Source organism: Sphaerodactylus townsendi, linkage group LG01 (assembly GCF_021028975.2).
Source record: "Sphaerodactylus townsendi isolate TG3544 linkage group LG01, MPM_Stown_v2.3, whole genome shotgun sequence".
Lineage (NCBI taxonomy): Eukaryota > Metazoa > Chordata > Lepidosauria > Squamata > Sphaerodactylidae > Sphaerodactylus > Sphaerodactylus townsendi.
The window spans coordinates 42,167,581-42,191,055 of record NC_059425.1 but is presented as its reverse complement, the minus strand read 5'-3'; the positions used below and the strand labels follow the sequence as shown (position 1 = coordinate 42,191,055).

The window sequence follows — 23,475 nt, the reverse complement described above, 5'->3', positions numbered from 1 at the left end:
CAAATAAATAAATGTCTTTGTTCTCAAATAATGTCTTCAAATAATGTCTTTGTTCTCATAGATAGAAATGGTTAACAAATAATATTTGGTGGTAGTTTTGCATTTGAGCCCAGATGTGCAGAGGTTTCATCTGGTGAATTAAAATGGGCCACAGCCCTTTTTATTATTAAGGCAGAAGCTGGGCAAGCAAGAGGAGCACATCCGTTTAGCAGCCAGTCAGCACCCCTGACTGACCCCAGCAACAACCCCAATCCCTATTGGGGAGGACAGAGAGGTACTGGGCCACCAGGGCGCCCGCCCTTTGTGACCCCTAACTGCTGGTGTGTTGGGCTCGAATTGCAGAGGCCTCTGCAGCATGCTCCATGAGCCTGCCCCACCCCAAGCCTCTTATGGAGGCCCCCAACTGCAGGGAGGTCTGGTGTGCAAGCTCAGCCTCCCCATCAGAATGCGCTCCTCTGCCCAAACCAACAAGGACACGACAAGTAGAACAGCAAACCCTTCCCTTTTTAAAATAGGGAGCGTGGGCGGGTCAGTTTGCTCCAGGCATCAAAGAAGGCCAGAGCAACCATGTGCTGCCCAATATATAAAGAGCGTGCTCCACCCCTTAAACTCGTGTGCATTGCATGATCCTGCTGGGTGTGGCTTGGCCGCCCAGCCAGCCCAGGACACGCATGCTCCCTGCTCCGGAGCTCACCATGTGCCCTGCCCCCTGTCGCAATTACAGCCTAGTGGAATCTAGTGCCGTTATTTAGCAGAAACAACCCAAAGTATGTCAATAGCATTTAAAACATATACAGAGCATACTTGCACAACTATCAGCTCCCAAGCTGAATATCACCTTTCAGCCATTAATATAGCCAAGGTCAGCTCCATAATTTTTTTTTTATTTCTGATCACTGATGGGATGTGCAGGTCATCTACCCAGCAGGGCACAGCATCAGGCTGGTGGGCATAGTTTGGTGCTAATCACATTGTTCAGACCCATTGTAGAACAAGAAATAAATTTAGAAAAGCATGTCTTGCTTTTTAATTCTTTTCAAGAAAAATCTCTTAAACATATATATCCAGAAGAGGTTTAAATTATCTTCCTTAAAATGAGAATTGTGATTTTTAATTGAACTCAGTAACCATGCAAATGGTCTAAATAATTTCTAATTGATTAGATCATTTACTCCGTATCAGCTCATTTTCTCCCTAAACATCCACTTGCTTATACCAGTGTTAACTTTCTTTCATTAGCAGTTAATATTCAATTGCCTCTTTTCTTCATCACGTTGATTAACTGAAAGCAGAGAAAGGTAACAGTCCTCTTTTCAGTGCTATGTAAAGTGCCAGAGTCAAATGTCTCCCTGGTTTCTGGCAGACAGTGAGGCCATTTTTAACAACTGACCAGACAGAATAAGCAGAATAAGAGAAGGACATAAAGGTAATGCCATCTTTAAAAACAGATTTCCAGCAAGGCAGTGACTGCCTCCTGCAAGGCATTGAACGTCCTCTACTTTCTCTGACGTCAATGGGAGGTGAAAGCGCTCAGCATCCAAGCTGGATCAAGTACGGAAGTGTCCACGCAGCACTAGAAGAGCCAGCAGCTCCTGCTGGTAAAGGAATACACACACACACACACACACACACACACACACACACACACACACACATGCATTCGCAAAGATAGATATAAAACTAAAGTACTAACAAAATATGTTGGTGGAATAATTCACAGCTAGGATGAGATTCAGAAGCTGTACGTGTCTGAACTTGCACCTAGTGTCTAACAAGGGATACCTGTTGGCAAATTTCAGCTTTCCTGTTGCAATGAGGGCAGGGTAGTAACTCCTCAGAAATGGGAAATCATAAAATCGCCAGGTGTGCTTCAGTGGAATTGGAAAAGGAGCAACAAAATGCATGTAGACCAGGAATACAGACCCTGCTGGATAGAATGACCATGAATCTAACCTCCACAGGGCATTGATGACCAGTCAAAGCACAGTTTCCCAAAGTCTTAAATCTGGACCTTCTTTTTTGTTTCTTCTTTGACTTAAAAGTATAGGCACATATATATTCTTCACTGACTTTAAAAACAAATAAGCAGGTAATCGCTTTGCAGCATCACGATAGCTCAGTTAACAGTGTCTCCCACTTACAATCTAGCAACTTCTCCATATTCTTCTGCCCTGACCTGCATGGCCCAGGCTAGTCCAATCTTCTCAGACCTCAGAAGTTAAGCAAGGTCTGCCCAGGGTAGTATGTGTATGGAGTCCACCAAAGAAGCTCAGGGTCACTGCACAGAGGCAGGCAATGACAGATCACCTCTGTTCATTCATCTCTTGCCCTGAAAACTCAACAGGGTCCCAATAAGTTGGCTGCAACTTAACAGCACTTCCCACTTATGCATTCCTTTGCAGGAAGTCCAAATGTACGGTTCTTTCAAAGTTTGGGTGCTGTGTGGTTTCCGGGCTGTATGGCCGTGTTCTAGCAGCATTCTCTCCTGACGTTTCGCCTGCATCTGTGGCTGGCATCTTCAGAGTTCTGAAGATGCCAGCCACAGATGCAGCTACTAGCATAGGCAGAATGTAACCATACAACAACCAAGCACCTATTCGGCCGTGAAAGCCTTCGACAATACATCTTTCAAAGTTTGCTTATGTTCAAGAAGACTCAAATTCCTTGCTCTTTTTAAAATAAGAAACTAGTGTGACTGTTTTGCTGAGTCAGCTGACAAAAATAAGTATGTTTCATGCCTTTTTTACAACTTTCTAAAAGTTCTTTCCAATATCCTATATGATTGTAGAGTATACTGTTGGGCAAATTGCATTTTGAGAAAAATATTCAGATGACAGAAGAGTCTAAGCTGACTGTAAAGTTATTTTCTTTCAAACCAAACATTTTGAAACTGTTGGATCTCTGTAGCTTGAAGCTCTTATTGTATAATTTGTTGCTGCTGCTCAGAAAACAGTCAAAATGGCTGTTGAAAATGACAGTGGCATCCCTTCTCTTGACTTCAAATGGGTGGGTGAATTTAAGAAGTTGGTTTCGTTGTCAGAGGCACAGAGTAAATTTTCTGGTAGAACACAGTCTGGAAACCACCAACAGACATCTGTGATGTTGTTTCTGAGGCTGTCTGCTTCTAAGAACCTGAAGAACACCCTTCTCATCTATTCTCCATAATACAATGCAAAATCCAAAATTCACCAGTTTTCACTTCTACGTTCACATTGTTGTTAAAGGAAAACAAACAGAGATAGGAAACAACTGACAATCCTAAACATTTTGAACTGTTAAAAGTGCAGCAGAAAAAGAAACACACACACCATAGTTCTGAACAATCATAGTGAAAACCTTTTTACAATGTGCAGACATTTTAGCAAGTCCAGAACAGGAGAGTAGCAAGGGCAGTTTATGTTTGATGAAATGCCCTAGTACAGTAACCTTTATTGAAAGACCACTGTTTCAAAGACCCCATTCAAGTTTCCTTTAGAATTAGGCAATTAAAGATGACTGTAAGTTGTTCCCCTTTCAGCTCTTTGATAATCTGTCTCATAGTTCAGAGAGATCCCACCAAGAACTCAGAGAACTACTGCTCATGCTACTACATAGACACTTATATAGAAGTAATTGGGGGGGGGGGAGACAAAATTTCATTGACTATATTAGCAATGAGAGAGCTCCTCCAAATCTTAGACAGAATGGCTCCACATGAACATAATAAAGTTAACTTGCAGTGGGATCCATTACCTAATGACATGCTCCATCACACCACTGATCTCCCCTTTCCTGAAATTTGTCTGCTGATGGGACAGTGTGCTGGGAAGGGCTGGCCACATGAAAGATGTCATGTTCACCAATTAGGATGCCACAAATGCCACATCATCATCACACTATAACATTAAAGGCTTGGTGAGAATGCATATTTGAATGCTGGGGAACACTGTTCAGTATCTGAACTGGGAAAGATTTATGCCTGAAATATTGAAAAATATGCTAAAATCAATTGTGGACTGAATGGGCCATTAGCCTGACTTGGCAGAAGTTAGCTCCTTGAACAAACAATTTAACAGTTGACATTAACCAGGAGCAGAGGCGGAGCGAGGGAAAACTGTCCCCCTGCTGCAGCATTGGCCGTCCCTGCCACGCTTGGAACACCCCCACTATGCGCATCCACACCTCTGCCGCTGCTCCACCCAGGGCATTACGCTCCCTTGCCCCGTGGGCATGACACCACTGACCAGGAGTTATAAATCCAAATGGATCAGGGTCTGTTCCTGTATTATGCTAAAAACCACAGCTCATACACTTAATTCCAGAACACATGTGCTGCACCTGTACAGCAAAAGAAGGTTAGATATTCGGTCCATATTCAATAGAGTCTTATCATGCAGTGCAGTGAATATTCCATTTCTACCTGTTCCTGTTATGATTGGTATCAAGCAAAATGAAAACAAATTCTAGACATGTCCTGGAAGATAGCAAGGTCACATTATCCACATTTTAACCTTTTGTGTGGTTTGTTACTCTAGGCTACCAGAGAAGAGGCAACCACCATGGTCAATGCAACTGTAATATATTTAGCCAAGACAATGATACCCTTGTTTCTATAGAGAGGTTTTTGAACCTGAAAAGGCAAAAACTTGTAGAAAATGCAAAAATACACCATCTAAAAGAAAAGCCATTTGTTTTAAAAATTACATAGTGTTTGACTAACCTGACCAATGGGTTCTTTTGTTGTTGGCTTTCCTCTTCTAGCTGTACTTGTAGCTAGAGTGGTGGTGGTTTCCATGACGGATGTGGACATCTCAGACTGCATTGCAGTGGCGGTTGACTCAGTTGTCATAGAAGGCACTTCACCAACAAGTCTCACATTCCCTTCTATCACTATGTTGGCATCGTTCTCAGCAGCCATGTTCAGAACTTTCAAGCCATTGTAGTAGAGTCCAGAAAGCTGACCCTGAAATGGATGACCTCTCTCCTTGCCTCCAATTTTTATCGTTGCTTGGCTATTGAAGATTGTGAGCTGACGTCCTGCAAAGATAGTATTACATACATGCAAAAAATGTTGATTGTGAACACTACACTGTTAAAGGTGATTTTTACAGATTATTATGGGGTGGAGGATGATAGCAATAAACTATAAGATTTTTACTCATAGTTCATTGCTTTTAATGAGGTGTCTATGAAATGTAGAATAGTTGAGATGATTTCTTAGACTTACACTTCATTTTTTTGCTAAAAGGCCAATTAAAATTTTGTTTGATATCATCAATTCAGTACTGTCTAGTCTTTTCCCCTGCTTTTGGGGGTGAGGGATTAAATTTTGTATGTGTGTGTGCATAGGTTAGATTTCTGGTTACTAACGACACCATACTAAATTTTCAGGACTGCAAGTATTCTGACATTGATTTAAAAGCTGAACAACATTTCTTTGATATGTTCATTCCCAAGTGTTTACATACATAATATGAAAACTTGTTGCTATGTCTGATAAATTCTAACATCAAACAATTTTCTCAGAGGAAAACTATTCTTATAGCTGTCCTATGTATGCTTTTATACAACTTTCTACTTGTGCATTGTTAATGTTCAGAATTCATACATTAAAAGTTTGGTATTCTTCTGACACGCACACACACAGTAAGTAAGTATGGAACACATAAAATACACTCAAAATTTCAGAAACAAAAACATAAGAGAGAAGGAGAGGAGAAAAAGAAGGATGAATGGATGTCTGGTTTTCAGAGAAACTACTGACTAAAAGAAAAACTAATAAAAATTAAACGAAAATATTTGGATGTGAAAAGGAACTTCCGGGAATGAGACACGTATTGATGGAAGAGTCATGTCACATTGTTATTTAGAACAGAAATCCTCACCAATGCAAACCCATTTATTATGATTATTAATAATAAACATGATATTCTCTTTAGCCAATTGGCTTCTGCTCATCATAAAAGCATGCACACAATGTTAAACTCACTTTTAATTAGCGTTTGTTCCAAAATCCCCTTAGAAGGTTGCAAATGTTAAAGGGACTTTCATCTTGTTTGGCAAGTCATATTGCCCACTATTTAATATAGCCTACAGTTTAAACAATGATTTTTGTTCATTTGTTTCAGGACCGTAATGAAGATCTCATAACTACACACACAAAATATGTATATATAAATATATATTTTAGTTAAGAATTTAGATGATGGAACATGTAACATAATCTATGAATGATTTATCAGTGTTGGTTAATATTTGCTATAAGTACCTTCATAGATTGAGTTAGTGGGTTATATTTAACAGTCCCTTTAACCTTAAGTTAACAGGGTAAGATTATTAAACAGGTGGTATTGCTAAAAATGTATAGAAATTATTATATACAAGGTATGCAAATATTTACTCTATGTTTTACTGTTTAAAATTTGTTTTTAATTTAGTTTTACTGAAAATTTATTGTTTTATGTTTATTGGTGTTACAATAAAGCACTACTCGGTTATGTTCAAATTATTTTTTATTTGAAGTTTTAATCAATGTTTTTACCTTTGTCGAGTAGCCATTCATCAACTACTCGACCAAGCCGATATGGAATTCGCTGTCTAGCAATCGCCAGGCGCTCGTTATCATTGTTTCCTTTAAAGTTTAAAGAGACATTTCATTGGTTAAAATCTGTAAGGTCAAAGGTTAAAAGTTAATACTTAAAGCTTGAGCTAAACAATTGCCACATGATTTTTTTTTGAAAAATTTGGAATTTTTTAAAAAGTGCTAGCTAGAACATTTCATGGTTCAGACTCGTCATTCATTCATTTATTTTATTTTAGCAAACAAAATTATTCCTATGTTAATTGAAAATTAGAAATCTGCATTTGAGCTAGGTTATTAAACTTATGTTATAGACAGACCCCCCAAAAAACAAATTTAAACATCAAATACTAGCTTTACAAAAAGAATGATCATTGACCTCAGGGTTTTTTCCTTTCTTTTTTGTTTTTGATGTTTCTTATTAACTAGTTAAAACATGTTCAGGTGAAACAGGTTTAATTTTGCAAAATACCTCTTGCTCCAATTCTCTTAGTCCAGGTTAGTCATTTAAAGAAGAAGAACAATGAAAAGCTTAACCACCATCAAGGGCACACTTACTTCTGAGATATAGAAATCGATCTGATATAATTTATATCCTAATCAGAAAAAAAATACATTTTTTTAAAAAAATTCTAGCTTCCAAATCAGTTCCAAAGACTTCAATATACTGAACAGGCGGTAAAGAAAATAAAAATCAGGTTATCCATTGCTTACACACAATCACAGAATATAACAAAAATGTTTTTAATACACAGCACCAAGGCTTTGACAAAAGTGATGCAGGGAATAACGGTTTCAGTGTATCCCAAGGCACTGATCCAGGAAAAGTTAGATTTAAGGAGTTGTAATTACAGTCCCATTGATTTCAAACTGATTTCCTTTGGATCAGAACCTTTACAACGTGAGCATAATTGACAAGTTTTTCACAATGTTATGAGCTGTGATACACAAACCACTTAAGGTCACTAAGCAGGGTAGGTCCAGGCTAGTACTTGAATGGGAGACCACAAAGGAATATCAGGGTTGTTATGCAGAGGAAGGCAATGGCAAACTACCTCCGGCTGTGGTGGGTTTTCCAGGCTGTGTGGCCGTGGTCTGGTGGGTCTTGTTCCTAACGTTTCGTCTGCATCTGTGGCTGGCATCTTTAGAAGTGTATCACAGAGGTGTATCACAGGTGGGACACAGTGTGTAACAGACTTCCCTCTGTGATACACCTTTGAAGATGCCAGCCACAGACCAGTTGAATCCAGCCGTGAAAGCCTTCGACAATATATCAAACTTCCTCTGTTAGTCTCTTGCCTTGAAAATTCTACTGGCCATATGTTGACTGTGACTTGACGGGACTTTACACAGCGACTCAGAGACAGCTGGCAAAGGTGCAGGTAGGCTGACAAGGTGTCTCCCCGAAAATAAGACAGTGTCTTATATTAATTTTTGCTCCCAAAGATGCGCTATGTCTTATTTTCAGGGGATGTCTTATTTTTCTGTGTTCTGTTCGTCGGGCATGCTTCCAAACAAAAAACTTTGCTACATCTTACTTTCGGGGGATGCCTTATATTTCGCACTTCAGCAAAACCTCTACTATGTCTTATTTTCAGGGGATGTATTATATTCGGGAAAACAGGGTAGAAAGGGTGTGGTGGTGACCAATGATAGGAAACTGACTTTTTCTTCCGTATGGATATTTTTCATCTGTGACACATAATGAGAATCAATGCTGCTCTGTTTTTGCATTGTTCAATGGCCAGGACACTTCACATTAACAATCAGCAATGAGGCAGCTTGTTAAGCACACAACATCATGGATGTTGTGCCATACCTCATCCTGTCCATGCAAAGTTATTTTCCGTGTGGTTCTGGCTATTTTTATTTCATGCAACATCTCCTGGGAGCAGGGGTATATTCTCAGAAAATGGTGTTTGAAGCAAGCACTGAAATTGCACAACTCCGCTGCCCCAGTGCAGCCAACACAAGACTCAGCTTTTAGTTCAGGACTAGGGTTCATCAACTTCTTAGTTAATTACTAGGGTTGACCCACCCCCTGCCCAGACTCTGTTGCTCCAGTGCAGCCTCCATAGTCCTTTCTCAGTGCTGGGGCACTGGAATCCTGGCAGAATGTGGGTTCTGCTTGCATCTTCACTCAAAGGTTGAATCCCCACTACCGTCTTAGCCAGGTTTCAGAACACAAATGACCATTAGTTTGTGTTCTGAAACCTGGCTAAGACGCCAGTGGGGATTCGACCGAGGAGGTTGTCCCTCAAACCTGGTTAGTTTGTGTTCTGAAACCTGGCTAAGACGGTAGTGGGGATTCGACCAAAGTGCACCCAGAGCTCAGTGCCCTCCCACTTCCCTCGCTACAACCACACCTGGTAGCCAGTGTGGTGTAGTGGTTAAGAGTAACAGATTCTAATCTGGGGAACTAGTTTGATTCTTTACTCCTCCAAATGAATGGTGACTCTAATCTGGCGATCCCAGTTTGTTTCCCCACTCCTCCACATGCAGCGTGCCTGATGACCTTGTGCTACTCACTCTTCTGTCAGAATTCTCTCATCCCCACTTATCTCACAGGATGTGCTGCTATGGGGAGGGGAGGGGAAGGGTGGGGGATTATAAGCCACTTTGACATGTTAAAGGTAGAGAAAAGTGGAGTATAAAAACCCCTCTTCTTTTTCTTCATGTAAAGCAACATCCCCACAACCCATTGCTGACCTTGAACCTTGGACAGCTGTAAGCTGAGAAGCTCATCCCTAGATCAATGGTTTTTCTGTTTTCCAGTGGGATAATTGTTTTAGTCTATCATCTCAAACAAAGCAGAAGTTCCAGGGTACTTCAAGGACCAACATTTATACCCTATGAGAATTCATGAGTCCTCGCTCACTTCCACAGAGACAACAGAAAGAAAAAAAAGAGGGAGGAGCTGATGAAAAAATGGTCTAGAGCAACATCAAATTGAGAGTTTCTATGTGAGGACTTCAACCACTTGGGTAGTTTAATGGATGATGGGAGAAGTCCGAAATAGTAGCCATTCTCATATACACTGAAGATAAACAAAAGTGCAATAAAGTAAGGCAATAACCAATGAAAAAGAGGCAGTTTGAACTAACAGACTAACATCAGTAAAAGGTTACTGATTGATATAACATATTAAGAACAGTTTATTATCTTTTCCAACCATTGCTATTGTTCATCTTCTAACAACATCATCAAGCTACATGAAAGATTAACACACATCTGGGGTGTTGTGTGGTTTCTGGGCTGTATGTATGGCCATGTTCTAGTAGCATTTTCTCCTGACGTTTCGCCTGCATTTGTGGCTGGCATCTTCAGAGGATCCTGTGAAGATGCCAGTCACAGATGCAGGTGAAACGTGGGGAAAAATGCTACTAGAACACGGCCATACAGCTCGGAAACCACACACCAGTGATTCCAGCTGTGAAAGCCTTCGACAATACATATCACACATCTATTTGTTCATTTTCCCTTGGATCACTCATGCCTCTTTCTCCTCCATTTCCCCTAGCTACACAGTTTTAATCTGTCTTCTGTTCCATTTTTTTGCTTTCATGGACACGGGTCCATTCTGCACAGCTGAAATAACACACTCCACATAGCCTTTTCCACAAAATGACCTTAGGATGCTGTATGTCTGCTCCAGATATCTTATATATATGTATAAGATATGTATATTTCCCCCCTAAGCCACTTGCAAGATGTCTCCTGCCTGCCTGTGCAGAATGCAGAGCTAAAGAGGCATCTTATTTAATTTTTTTAAAAAAATCATTTTAAGGAGTTATCTTTGTAGCTAAACAGGTACACATAAGAGATTCTTAGCCACTTGGAAAACCAGTCTGCCACCCATTGAAAAACATTGGGTTGACCTGCCCATTGGTCTGTGGAGAGCAGGTCAACCCAATGCTTTTCAATGGGCAGCAGATCTATGTTCCAAGCAGCTAAGATTTTTTTAAAGTGTGCCAGCATAGCTATAATGCTAGCCCCTCAAAAATATTTTTTTTAAATTGAAAAACTATATATTGGCAAAATTGGCAAGACCAGCTGAGTACAACTATGAACTTTTGGGGTTGAAAAGGCACTCAAAATTGGAGCCTGCACAGCAAACATCCTGGGGCAACCTTCAGCAAATGGCGGCAGGAATAAACCCTTCAACTGCACACAATGTGAAATGCAAGCTGAGGATGAAATTGACCAGAGAGCAACATGGTTGGGAAACAGCTATTTTTCCCCTCTAAGGCCTTTAGTGTCTAGGAATGACCCCAAATTCACCTTATTTTGGGTGTGTAGAATGAAAAGAGGCAGTCACCCAGAGGTGGGATGCAGCCTATTCTCACCTATTCGGTAGAACCAGTTACTAAAATGTTCTCAGTTCGGAGAACCGGTTATTAATGATTAACTCCACTAGGGACAAGGGGGTAATCTCTGTCCCTGGGTACAACGAATCTTGTCAAGTGGGGGATGGAAAATTGCCCCCCCCAAGGCCCCCTGCAAACCCCCCCCCATGTGTGGAACTGTATGAAATAAGACAATATATAGTCATTCTATTTTTTTCTTCATTGGTATAAAGGTTGGGAAAGTATTATAGGTAAAGATTTTTCATTTTCCTTTTTCCCCTTGAAATGTATATTGGGAAGGGAGGAATTTAAACTACTCTTTTAGATTAAGGCTTTTGGATCTCTCCCTCTGTTAGTTTTCTTTTAAGTGGAATAGATAAAGTAGTTATAGGAATCTGAAGGGGAAGTAGAAAGTAGGGAGGAAGGGAAATATGAGGAGGGAGGCAATATAGGATGTTTTAGTTGGGGGGGGGTGGAGAGAGATAGACAATTAGATATGTTTGTTAACAATTGTAAACAGTTTTTTGGTTTCTCTCCTTACTTATGTTATTATTTAAAATCAATGAATAATACACTACCATATGGTATATTGCTTTTTTAATACTTTAAACAGTCATTATTTGAATCTAGAGGCAGGGCGAAGGGGAACTGCACCTGGAGCGCACGCGCCCTGTGTCCTTGCCACAGCCCCGCCCAGGAATGCCCCCCTGGAATTCCTGGCCACGCCCCCATCATGTCCCGCCCAGCTCCATTGGCGCTACGCCACTGTCTGAATCCCACCACCATCAGAACCTGTTACTAAAATTTTTGAATCCCACCACTGCAGTCACCTCTTTTTAAGATGTCCCACAGACATATTTTTTGTGTGGAGTAGAATAGACCATAGCCTTTTTTACTAGTGGAAGACAAAAATCCTTTCCCAGACACTGAAAATGTATATAGTTTTTGAAAACACTATAACCAATCTAAATCTGAACACTATCAGCATTAAAAAAATCTCCTTCAAAGCCTATTTTCAGCTAAAACTGTGAGGCGTTTTTGAACCTTTGTGGCTTACTATAATATTCTAACATCTGCAAATTACATTGCATTCCATCTGCCACAATCTCGCACCACTGGGAGCTAAAAGCAAATGAAAAGCATAGAAATTGTCAGTCGATTTGTAAAGGTCAGATGCAAAGTAATTTTTGATTACTTTGATTCATCTCTCAAAAGAATAAGTGTAGACAAAAATGTATCCAGATTTAACATCAGTAGACTTGTTCAGGTTGTCCCAGCAGGGGCTACAAATATTAAAGGTAGTGGAGAACAGAATAAAACTGAGAAGTGAACAACAATAACAAAAAAGCCCAGGCAAGATGCTGATTTTGCATGTGTAAGACCACAGGCTCTTGCTCTTGCATACTTCCATACTGGTCTTTACTTGGCATGAAACACCATTCTATTTCCTGTATCGCTGGCCTCTTTTCAATCAAGGGCTCCAACATTCTTTGGTCAGTAATGCCAGCAGTTTGTTTGTGAAGCCAAGAGCCAGTGGCGTACCTAGGCAAACTGGAGCCCTGGGCAAAACCTAGGTTTGATGCCCTCACCATGGGCAGCCACCCTCCCCCACTGTGACCAAACAATGATTTTTTCCACTAGGTTGTTTCAAAGTCACCATCACATTATAGAACATGCACCAACTTGCAAATCTGAACACAGCAGTGGGCCATGCCACACAGCAGAAATATTTTTGAAAACATTTTCAAAATGCTTTCAAAATGTTTTATTACTGCTATTAAAACATTTTATGGTGTTGTATCCAGTCCCCCCAATGGGGGGAAACAGAATCACTTTCAATGTTATTTAAACTGGAGAGCCCAGATTCTCCCTTTGAGGTGGATTTAAAAGGAGAATCTGGGCTCCCTAGTGTAAACAAGTGATGCTGGAATCCACCCCCAAACAGCATCATTTTCAATGGTGTTTAAACTAGGGAGCTTAGATTCTCCTTTTAAATCCACCTTAAAGGGAGAATCTGGGGTCCACAGTTTAAACAACATTGAAAGTGATGCTATTTTGGGGTGGATTCTCCCCCACCCTGAAACAGCATCACTTTCAATGTTTAAACTGGGGACCTCAGATTCTCCCTTTAAATCCATGCCAAAGGGGGTGGATTTAATAATAATAATAATAATAATAATAATAATAATAATAATAATAATAATAATAATAATAATAATAATAATAATAATAATAATAATAATAATTGCCCAGACTGAGTACAAACAGAGACACAACTCAGTGGCCAAGATGATCCACTGGAATTTATGCAAGAGTTACAACATAAGAACAGCTAAGAACTGGTGGGAACATTGTCCAGAGAAGGTAATGGAAAATGAGAAGGTCAAGATCCTGTGGGACTTTTGAATCCAAATGGACAAAGTGTTGAAACACAATACACCAGACATCATCGTGATCGAGGACAAGAAAGTGACCATCATCGACATAGCAGTCCCCGGTGACAGCAAGGTCACTGAAAAAGAACACGAGAAGGTCACTAGATACCACAATTTGAAAATCGAGCTTCAGCGTCTATGGCACAAACCAGCTGAGGTCGTCCCAGTGGTAATCGGCACGCTGGGCACCATCCCCAAAACACTAGGGCAGCACTTGAAACATCTTCAAATTGACAAAATTAACATCTGTCAAATTCAGAAGGCAGCCCTGCTGGGATCCACATGAATACTACGCCGATACATTACAACTTCCTAGGCCTCTGGGTGAGGCTCAAATTGTAATTGTAATGAAGGCCAACAACCAGCTAAAGATCTGGCAGCTGTGAAATCTATAATAATAATAATAATAATAATAATAATAATAATAATAATAATAATAATAATAATAATAATAATAATAATAATAATAATAATAATAATAACCACCTTTATTAGGCATTGAGAGAATAAAAGAAAGAAAGAAAACAAGCATTGGCAGGAAGGGAGCGGATTTAAAAAGAGAATCTGGGGAAATTTAGGGGGTGCCTGTTGTCACGGGTGCAATTATTAAGATAGTAGCACCAAAATTTCAGAGTATCTTCATGAGACCCTACTGATGATACCACCCAGGTTTGGTGAAGTTTGGTTCAGGACTCCCAAAACCAAACCTCACAAAACCCGGGTCATATCATCAGGAGAGTCTCCCAAAAAAATCCCTGAAACTTTGGTGCTGCTAGCCTAAAATCTGCGCCCCCTGCAGGCCAAAAATGGAAAAACACTGAAAATAAAAAAATCCCACAAATGAACCTGCATTTTTAGTGCCCACCACAAGGGGGTGCCCTGGGCAACTGCCCACTTTGCCCAATGGGAGGAACGCCTCTGCCAAGAGCAAAATCAAAGGAGTGTCTAGCCCTGACAGGGGAGAAACACATATTCCACATTAACACTGATCAGTATGTCAGTGCTGGGCATTAAAATTTACAAGCACATGAAATTATTTCAAATATTGCAGCATATGTGTGTTAATTAATTTTTAATATTTAATTGATGGCTGAAGATGGACAACAGAAACCTGAAAAAAGTCTGATAGTGGCACTGTTTAAACCCAGTGGTAGAAGACATATAGAAAATGCTGGGTTCAGTCCCTTATTATGTCAAGTTAAAAGAATCAGGTGGTAGCTGATGTGGAAGACCTCAACAGCAGACACTGGAGAACTGCTCCCAGTCCAAGAAGAGTATCTTGATCTTGATTAACCAATGGTCTGACTTAGAAAATAGCAGCTTCATGTTCAAACTTCTTTGGAAATGTTTGCCTATTTTGAGGTGCAATTAAAACTCCTGATGTCAGAGAAAAATATTTACATGAGCAACCCATTCTGTGCCATGCAGAGAAAATTATTATAATTTTACAACTGGTGACAATTAAGTGTAGTGCAGAGGCTAATAACGATGGGCTCTAATCTGGAGAACCAGGTTTGATTCCCCAATTCTCCATGAGAGCAGCAGCCTTATCTGGGGAACTGGATTAATTTCCCTGCTTCTACACAAGAGGCCTGCCAGATGACCTTGGGCTAGTCACAGTTCTCTCAGAACTCTCTCAGCACCACCTACCTCACAAGATGTCTGTTGTGGAGAGAGTAAGGGAAGGATATTGTAAGTTGTTTTGAGACTACTTACAGGAGAGAAAGGCAGGATATAAATCCAAACTCTTCTTCTAAGCTTCCTCCCGCAATCACTCAATCATGATCAAAAATTACTCAAAAGAGAACTCCTTTTCCTCCCATTCCTTCTTCAATGCAAACCATTCCTCCTTAAGGGTTTTCCCCAAAAGAGAAGTGGCTATTTACATGTGACTGCATGCATTACAGTTTATACTTTCCCCCTTAGTGTGCTCATTATAGGTTGTTATGCCTCTTACTGAACTACTGTTGAGTTTCGGGGGGTGGAGGAGAGACGGACAACTATTGTCTGCATCTGTTCTTGGTATATTTTGTATCTTCTTAATCTGTCTGTTTTGATTTGGAACCTTTTCTCTTGGCCGTAATCCATAATTAAAGGTACAAGTGTTCTTCCCTGACTCAATTTTTATTTCCCAGTAATAAAAAGCAGTCTCTTCTCTTCACGCAGTATCAGGTGACTAAGATGGAGAGACTGGTATATTATATCAAGAAGAAGCAAGAAAAGATTAAAAAAGCAACAAGGAAGAGATAAGAAAGCCTACGGCTTTGGCTGTTAAATTAAAGGTCATGTTATGTTATCATGTCTTATATAAAGCTTTTATGATAATTGTGCAGCATTTAGTAATTGATACAGTGATGCTGCAGCTTAAAACATGTGCATCAAAAGTCATTTATAATATTAAGGTGTAAGAGGAGAGGTATAAAATCATGAATACACTGTGCTGTGTATGTTTCTATGAACAGTGTTTTGCAGTTCTCTTTGGTCCTGGAACCTTTTAACTGTTTCTCCATGCAGAATTGTACAGCATTTAAAATTTGCCTTACTAAAATAAATGTTTGTAACAGGTTGAGAGTCGTTGGCACCTCCTCCAAAGTACTCTGGCATCTGGAAAATAAGAATAAGGCCTCCTTTGTCCTGCAGGATTGTTTCAATCTACTTTGTGCTTCAAATTAACTAGGACTGAAATAATAGCCTATGGAGCCATGTACAGGGCTGTCATTCAGGCAGACTGCCTGAATGAGACAGAACATCAGTAATGAAAAGAACACTTAAAGAATAAATGAACAATAACTTAAAGAATAAATGAACAATAACTAGCAATCCCTCCCCCATATCTTAGTTGGTTTTAATTCAAATTCTCATATATCTGTATCTCTAGGGGTGTCTGGTATTCTGCAACAATTCATCAGTAAGGAAGCCATCCACTAATCACTGAACAACTCTTCTAATAACAGGCAACACTTCTGGAGATACAATGCAAAACAATGGATTGAGTATCAAGTTTATTATTGAAGGGAACAAGACAATATCACAAAAAAAAACCTCCTACTGGATCAGGCACCATTTCTTGAAGGAACAGAAAAACATAGCACCCCCCCGCACACATTTTCTGGCTAAATTAGAGCTGCAGCAATGCACAATCATCAGAGGCATATCATACTGCAGCAGTCCCTTGTCAATTTCACTTGCTCTTAACTGCCTAAGTCACATTGCAAGCTCTAGGTGAAATGAACAAAGCTGATCCAATTGCCTGGTTTCTTATCTCTATCTCAATATTACATCGCTAGTTTGATATAACAAAGAGAAAAAAATATTAAATCCTTTCAAAAATGGAGGATGAGGGGGAGGAAAAAATGTCTGATGGGACAGAGAAATAAAGACTGTTTCAACATGATCACATGCTCAAGGGAAGCTGGCTTGGAAAGAAATCGAAAAAAATGTGGCAAAAGTGCTTTAAGAACACAATGGTAGAAAAGTAAAGGGAAAATGTTTCCAAAACCAAAGGAAAAAATCCCATGTAGGATTAAAATAAGAAAAAAATAGTGTTTAAGCAAGATTTTTTTGAAACAACTCATGTAGTAAAAGCAGGGAATGGTGGCCAGGACTGAGCAATACAGCTGTGAAGTAATGACTCTGCAAATTTAAGATGGAAATAGACAAATAAAAGGGGTGATATGGAGAGAGAGATGAAAAGGTGCTTTCCAAATTTTGATGAAAGTGAAATTCAAAGAACATTTAGAAGTTTCTCAAGAGAAAGGTTAACCTAAAAGTCATTTTTCCCAGGAAAATGGGATGTTCATCCTCACATTTTTGATTAAGAATAGGAAGTTGCACAGAAGATCGGCCTCAAGTGGAACAGACAGAGGTGGCACTGGGACAATAAAGCAAGGTCTCAACTACTTTACATTATATGGCTTAAACACCATCTCGCCACCCATTCACCTACTACAAGATAAACTAGCTCCTACAATCTGTACAGGAGCTAAGAATATAGTTCATCACAGCAACTGCACTGTTTTTTATTCAGACACAGAAGCACGGCTACTCAAAAAAGCCAACAGAAAGATGGAAGGTCATTGTCTGGGCAAACCGGTTCAAATCAAAACAATAACGATGTTAAAAGGAAAAAGAGCCAAAGGGGTCCATACAGATGGGGAAATGGCATTTAAGAGATAAATATCTGTTCTCTGTCAGCAGCAGAAGAAAAGAAGTAGCCCATGGCCAAAGAAAGCTTTAGACTTTCAGCTACATCTAAAAGTGGCATTTCAATTTGTGTATTTTATGCCTTGCAGATATTTGACTATAAAGGAGTAATATATTTCAAATTGAATGGTTTAAACTTGTGCACTCAGGGGTTTTTAAAAATACTTTGGCAAGGCGGAAGAACACAAACTGTAAATTACAGAAGCAGAGGCCCAGAGAGATTGCAGGAGCACTCGAGCATCCTCCTGTGCAGTGACATAATCACCATGGACAGTGGAAACAATTCAGCTTTCTTGGCTTAAAGGCAGAACAAGCTTCTGATGAAACAAATGGTGGGAAGAGGTATTATCTCAACTGGTCTGCAGCTGAGATAATCAACAACTCATAAATCAACTGCATCAAACTGATAGAAAATGGTTGGATTGCAACCCATACATGCATTTTGCTAATGGTGGCACCTCCCCCACCAGTGCAAGGAGACTTCTCCCTGCACAGTCTTTGAGCCACTGGAATCACAAAAGTCTCACTACACTAGGAAGGTGTCACCATTAGCAGAAAAAGTCTGCGGGTCCAAACAGTCATCATCAGTATAAAGGTAAGAATCTTATGATGACATGAGGATTTTGATCCCTTTTATACCTTGCCTGACCCTGAAAGCAAATGCCGTCAATGGTGGGGAGCAGAGGTTACTTCAGTTTGCTTCCTCAAAGCATACAGCCACAGCCTGCAAGGACTTTAACCGAGGCTCTCCTTTCTTTTCAGTTCTAAGTGCAGCCTATATATTCTGATCCAGAGTTCCCTTTCTACAGATGGCTGAACATTTCTCCTGATATGGCTCAGTGCTTGGCATGCAGAAGGTCCCAGGTTCAGTCCCCAGCATCTCCAGTTAAAGATCAGGTTGTAAGTAACCTCAGCCTGAGATAATGGAGAGTAGCTGCTAGACTAACTTTGAAGGACCAATTGTCTGGTCACTATAAGGCAGCTTCATGGGTGTCTCACTTCATAGCCTCCCAGTCAGTGTTGGGATTCAAATAATTTAACAACTGGTTGTTTAAAAGCACCATTTTAACAACCTGAGATGGAATGTCACCCACCAATGGGTGAGCAGGATTCACAAAGTGGGTTCTTTGTGGAGGGTTCATTGCCACAACACTCCATCACTTAGCTTTTTATTGGTTAGGAAGTCCTGTTCTTCTCCTACCAGCCCTATCCAGAGACTACTGCAACTGACACCCCATATTCATCTCTCTTGCTTTGTCCTTTGGCTTGTTGCCCTTGGCAGAGCCGTTTCATCTCTGTGTCTGCACGGGAGGTATGGCCAATGCACCAGTTAAGCCTTTCCAAATTTCACTTGTCCTGAAAATTGTTGATGACTGACCCACCTCTAGCACCTTACCATTTCAGTGCCATAACCTCTTCCCACAGTGTCAGTGCCAGAGCCTTCATTTTATTACTCCATACATTTTTTCCTTCCACTCTACACTGTCTTTTCATGAACAGAATATAGTGTGCAAATATTGTGTAAAAATATCACTTTTATCTGCCTTTGCAGCAAAAATACTACTTTCCACAAAGCATGCCTAGACATTCACTTACAGTTGCCTAAGGCAAAAAAACAGCCTTTTCTTAATCTTTCCACCCAAACTCCCATCTTTTCTCCTATCTTCTCTGTCCTTCCCTCCCCCTTTATATACAGGCTCAGACAAATTACACTGTGCTTTCCTTTTGCTTCTGCAAAAGCTATTTATGACAGCATCCCTATTATTCAGGACGCAAGCTGCAAGTCCTTTACTTAACAAATTTTAAGGAGGGAAAATGAATGATCTTTCAAAGAAAACAGCTCCACTGACACAATTTGCAAATCCACTTTCTCTCAGGAAACTACTTGATCTCTCAGGAAACTACTTGATCACAAGACACTGCATGAGGGTATTGCTGCCATCATGGCTTTACAGATTTCAGGTGGCTTCATTAACACACACTTGCACACAACACATATGCATTATTAAAATGGGCTGCATTGCGCTCTTTCAATATTTGCAAAATAAAAGCTGCTGCATTTTATCAAGGTTTGCTCTTAAGGATGATACAGTACTAAGCAAACAACCAGCTCCACAACAAGATTGCCTTTTCAGCTAAACAGGGCAAGGTTAGCAATACAATATTAATGAATTCCTCGGCTTAATAAATTTATAGGATTTGCAGAATGATCTGTATCCTACTATTGATCCCTGGACAAAACTCCAAGTGAAGTTACTGGCAACGGATCAATAGAGGGAAAGATAAACAGGCAGTGATTTTCCCCCCCATTCTTCTTGTTGGATATGCAGAATCAGAAGTCATTTCCTTGCATCAGTCTGAAATATGGAACCAGAAAGGTACACCGCGGCACACAAATCAATATTCAGAGGAGGTTCGGGAAGGCGAAATATGCACAGCCAATTACAATTAAAAATGTTTAGCATGAATTGTTAGCAGACAGGGAAGCATGCAGCTATAACACCCGCTGGTTCTAGCAGGATGATGCTTAAAATGTGATGCAAAGGCATGAAGCAATCCATGCCGTGTGCAGCCTCGTTAAACCTTTCTTTTCAAAGTGTTGTTTTTGTCTGTGCTTCTGTCACTGAAACTGTATGGAGATAAAAAGCGATTTCCAACTGTTTTTTGTTCCTTTGGGTAAGGGTGATGAGAGACATAACTGTTTTTTTAAGAGCTGTGAGGCTGATTTGAAAGTGCCCTTACTGCATTCAGTCCAGATTTAACTTGTGTCTCTAAAATCCTCCTCTGTAAAGGGCAACCGTTTAGAAAGTCTGAAAGAGAAGACAACCGTGGACAAGGCTGGTGTTCCTGATGGCATCAAAGCATATTACTCTAATCCCCAACAAACATTTAGGAACAAAAAATATTTTTTTAAATTGTCTGATATGAAGGATATATAAATGGCTACATGTTGCACCAAGACTAAGAACCAGAGATAGAGGGGGAAAGCCAGTCTGATGTCCGAACGGCTGAAGAAGCATTTGATGCTCTAGTACACATGAACATAAGCAGCTGACTTACACTGAATCAGACCACTGGTCCATCAAGGCCAGTATTGTCTAATCTGACTAGCAGCAGCTCTCCCAGGCCCCTTCCGCACATGCAGAATAATGCACTTTCAATCTTCTTTCAATGCACTTTGAAGCTGGATTTTACTGTGCGGAATAACAATATCCACTTGCATGTGCGGAAGGGGCCCTAGCCTCAGGCAGAGGTCTTTCTCATCTGATTGTTTTTAACTGGAGATGGCAAGGATTAAAATTGGGACTTTCTATCCAAGCCCATCAACTTACAATGGTTCACAAAATTAATATTATCTATTCCAACTAGAAGCATCTTCCAGGGTTTTAGGCAGAGAAAATATCTTACAACATCAGCTATTTTACATCCTTTAACTGAAGATATTAAAGATCTACCACTCAATCATAGCCCCACCCCATATATGGTACATATAGCTGCCAGACAGAAACTTAAACTAAGAGTGAACCACCCACTGTTAGTCTCCTTTTAAACTATATTATTTATTAACTATAGTTATAGTCCACCTTTCTCACTGAGACTCAAAGAAGATTACACAGCCTGTTGTGTTTCTCTAAGAGGAGAACACAATGGCTGATTAAGCAGGAGGCTCCCACAGCGCGCTCGCCATTGAACCCTAGCACGGCAAACTTCCTTGCACTGACATACAGGGAAGTTGTCGTGCACCTACTGCTCTTGCTCTTGGCTTTCCCCACAGAAAGCAAGAGCACTTCCTGATGCTGCAGTGGAACAGAGAGGAGATAAGCTCTCCACCTATAATAGGCCGATAATTCACAGAAAATAACTGCATTCTCACTTGAAGTTGAATCGTATTTTCTGGCTCTGCTATTACCAGTCTTGCAGCCGTTTTGCAAACCAGATGGCAATGACTGAATAAACTAAAGGCATAACCAAATGGCCAAGTAGAAAAACACTCATTGATACTTTCACACATGAGAGGCTTGCTGAGAGCAGGTGCTTCTAACAGGTAGCTTGTGAGCTTGTAGTAGGTATCTTGCTGGATGCTGTAAAGTGGTTCACATATCCCTTATAAGATGCAGGCAAAGACTGCCTGACCCTTTCAATGAACCTTGATAAGGTTGTCTTTCCTAATTTTTTCTTCTGGTTGCATCACTGGCAACTTCCTTACTGGTGCTCTGCCTTCTTCATCGTCTGTTCCTAGGACAGAATAAAACTTGGTAACATGTGGAGTAGCTCAGGATATTTTTCATTACTCAGAAGTAGCTCTAATTAAAGAAAATATTGCTGATCTCTGGTCTAAATGGAAGGTTGAAAGAGGCACTGACAAGGCCATTTCTCCAGGGCAATGAGCCCAGCTCCTTCTTCCTCATCTTGTCATGGAAGATTCCTTAACAGGGAGAGGTTTGCCCAAGGGGCATGACCATGGGTCACTGTTAGCGTAGGTCACAACTTCAATCTTTAGCATTTCAGTGGAGCTAGAAAAAGTCTCTAACAGAATGCTGGAATAGCAGGTATCAGCCAGCATAGACAATACTAGTACTGGGCTTGATGGACCAACAGTCAGACTCTGTATGGTTTCATATATTTGTACAATTTCATAAGTTAATCTGCAGATATATCACTGTGTATATGTACAATTGAAGGGATCATTTGCAATGGGATTTCCAAAAATACCAAGCAAGTATGAGATAAGTAACCTAAAATATTATTAATGACTTTAGGCTACTGAGTGAAGACAACTTTGGCTAAACTTTCAAATTCTTAGGAGTTGTTCACAATAAAGTAGTAACATGACAGTCATTTACAAATAATCATACTGATCCATCCAACCTAGAATTGTTTACTCTAGGTGGCAGATGTTTCTGAGGTGCCTAAGTAGAGGTCTTTTCCATGTCTATTGAGAATTTTAAATCCATGGGTACCACAGGTGGTGATGTTTGCCTCCTCCTTTCCTCTTTAGACTACTAGATTCAAAGAAAGAAGAGGTTTTTTTAATACCCTGCTTTTCCTTTAAGGACTCTCAAAGCAGTTTACAATCATTTTTCTTTCTCCACAACAGACACCTTGTGAAATAGATGGGGCTGTGTGTGGCCCAAAGACAGCCAGCAGACTTCTGGGGAGGAGGGAGGAACCAAACCTGGTTCTCCAGATCAAAGTCTACCACTTTAAACCACTACAACATATTGGCTTCTGGGAAAGGAGACTGCTCAAAACATACAGTATATACTGCAAGGCAGCATCCCATGTTTTGGTTATTCACCCCATATTAGTGCTACCACTGCTTTAAGCATAGATATCTCAGATTGTTTGCATACAAAGCATGTGCTCTGCCACTGAAGTAGAGTAGGTGTATCATTTTTGTTTCTATCAGGCTAGCTTTAGATCAGAAAAGAGTATGAATCTTTTGTTTGCCTAAAAGTAATAACCCAAATAAATCACTGAAGGCATCACAGAGAACTTTCTTGTATTCTGATAAGAAGGTTATGCCACCCAAAGCATTTCTACATCAGCATGATTATTGTATTTTGCTTCTCTCAAGATAATTTTCCACTGGAAAAGTCAAATAGAAATGTGATGTAAAGTTTTAATTAAAAAAGAAAAAAACAATAAAATAAAACGCACAGAATTGGCTTGGGCGCAAGGTAGCCATGAGTCAGAACTCCGAGGCAGACTGAAAATGGCATCATTTTGTTTAAAAGGTTCTAGTATGTGCCTTTAAATGGAATGATTTAGAGGGAAGTAGATGACATCAAGGTTAAGCAGGTGGGAGATTCAAAACTGTAACTGATGAAGTCAAAAAGACTGTTTGATGTTAATACTACAATGGAAAATGTAACAAAAATGTGTGCATGAATATACTATGAGATTATAGTAAAATCTTTCTCCTAAAGTG

The 23,475-nt window shown here is 40.1% G+C and overlaps 1 protein-coding gene across 34 annotated transcripts in view; it reads right to left on the bottom strand.

Annotated features, from left to right (window-relative positions):
* The window catches only part of NRXN1 (neurexin 1), a 1,129,265-nt gene that overhangs the window by 118,788 nt on the left and 987,002 nt on the right, over window positions 1-23,475 (bottom strand). For 22 of the 34 annotated variants that reach the window (XM_048518867.1, XM_048518884.1, XM_048518919.1 and 19 more), the window contains 2 exons: window positions 6,521-6,610; window positions 4,700-5,016 (listed from right to left, as the gene is read on the bottom strand). In XM_048518867.1, the coding sequence (XP_048374824.1) occupies window positions 4,700-5,016; window positions 6,521-6,610 (407 nt within the window). The remainder of the gene's footprint in view (window positions 1-4,699; window positions 5,017-6,520; window positions 6,611-23,475) is intronic. The other 12 variants (XM_048519026.1, XM_048519037.1, XM_048519063.1 and 9 more) reach the window with 1 other exon arrangement.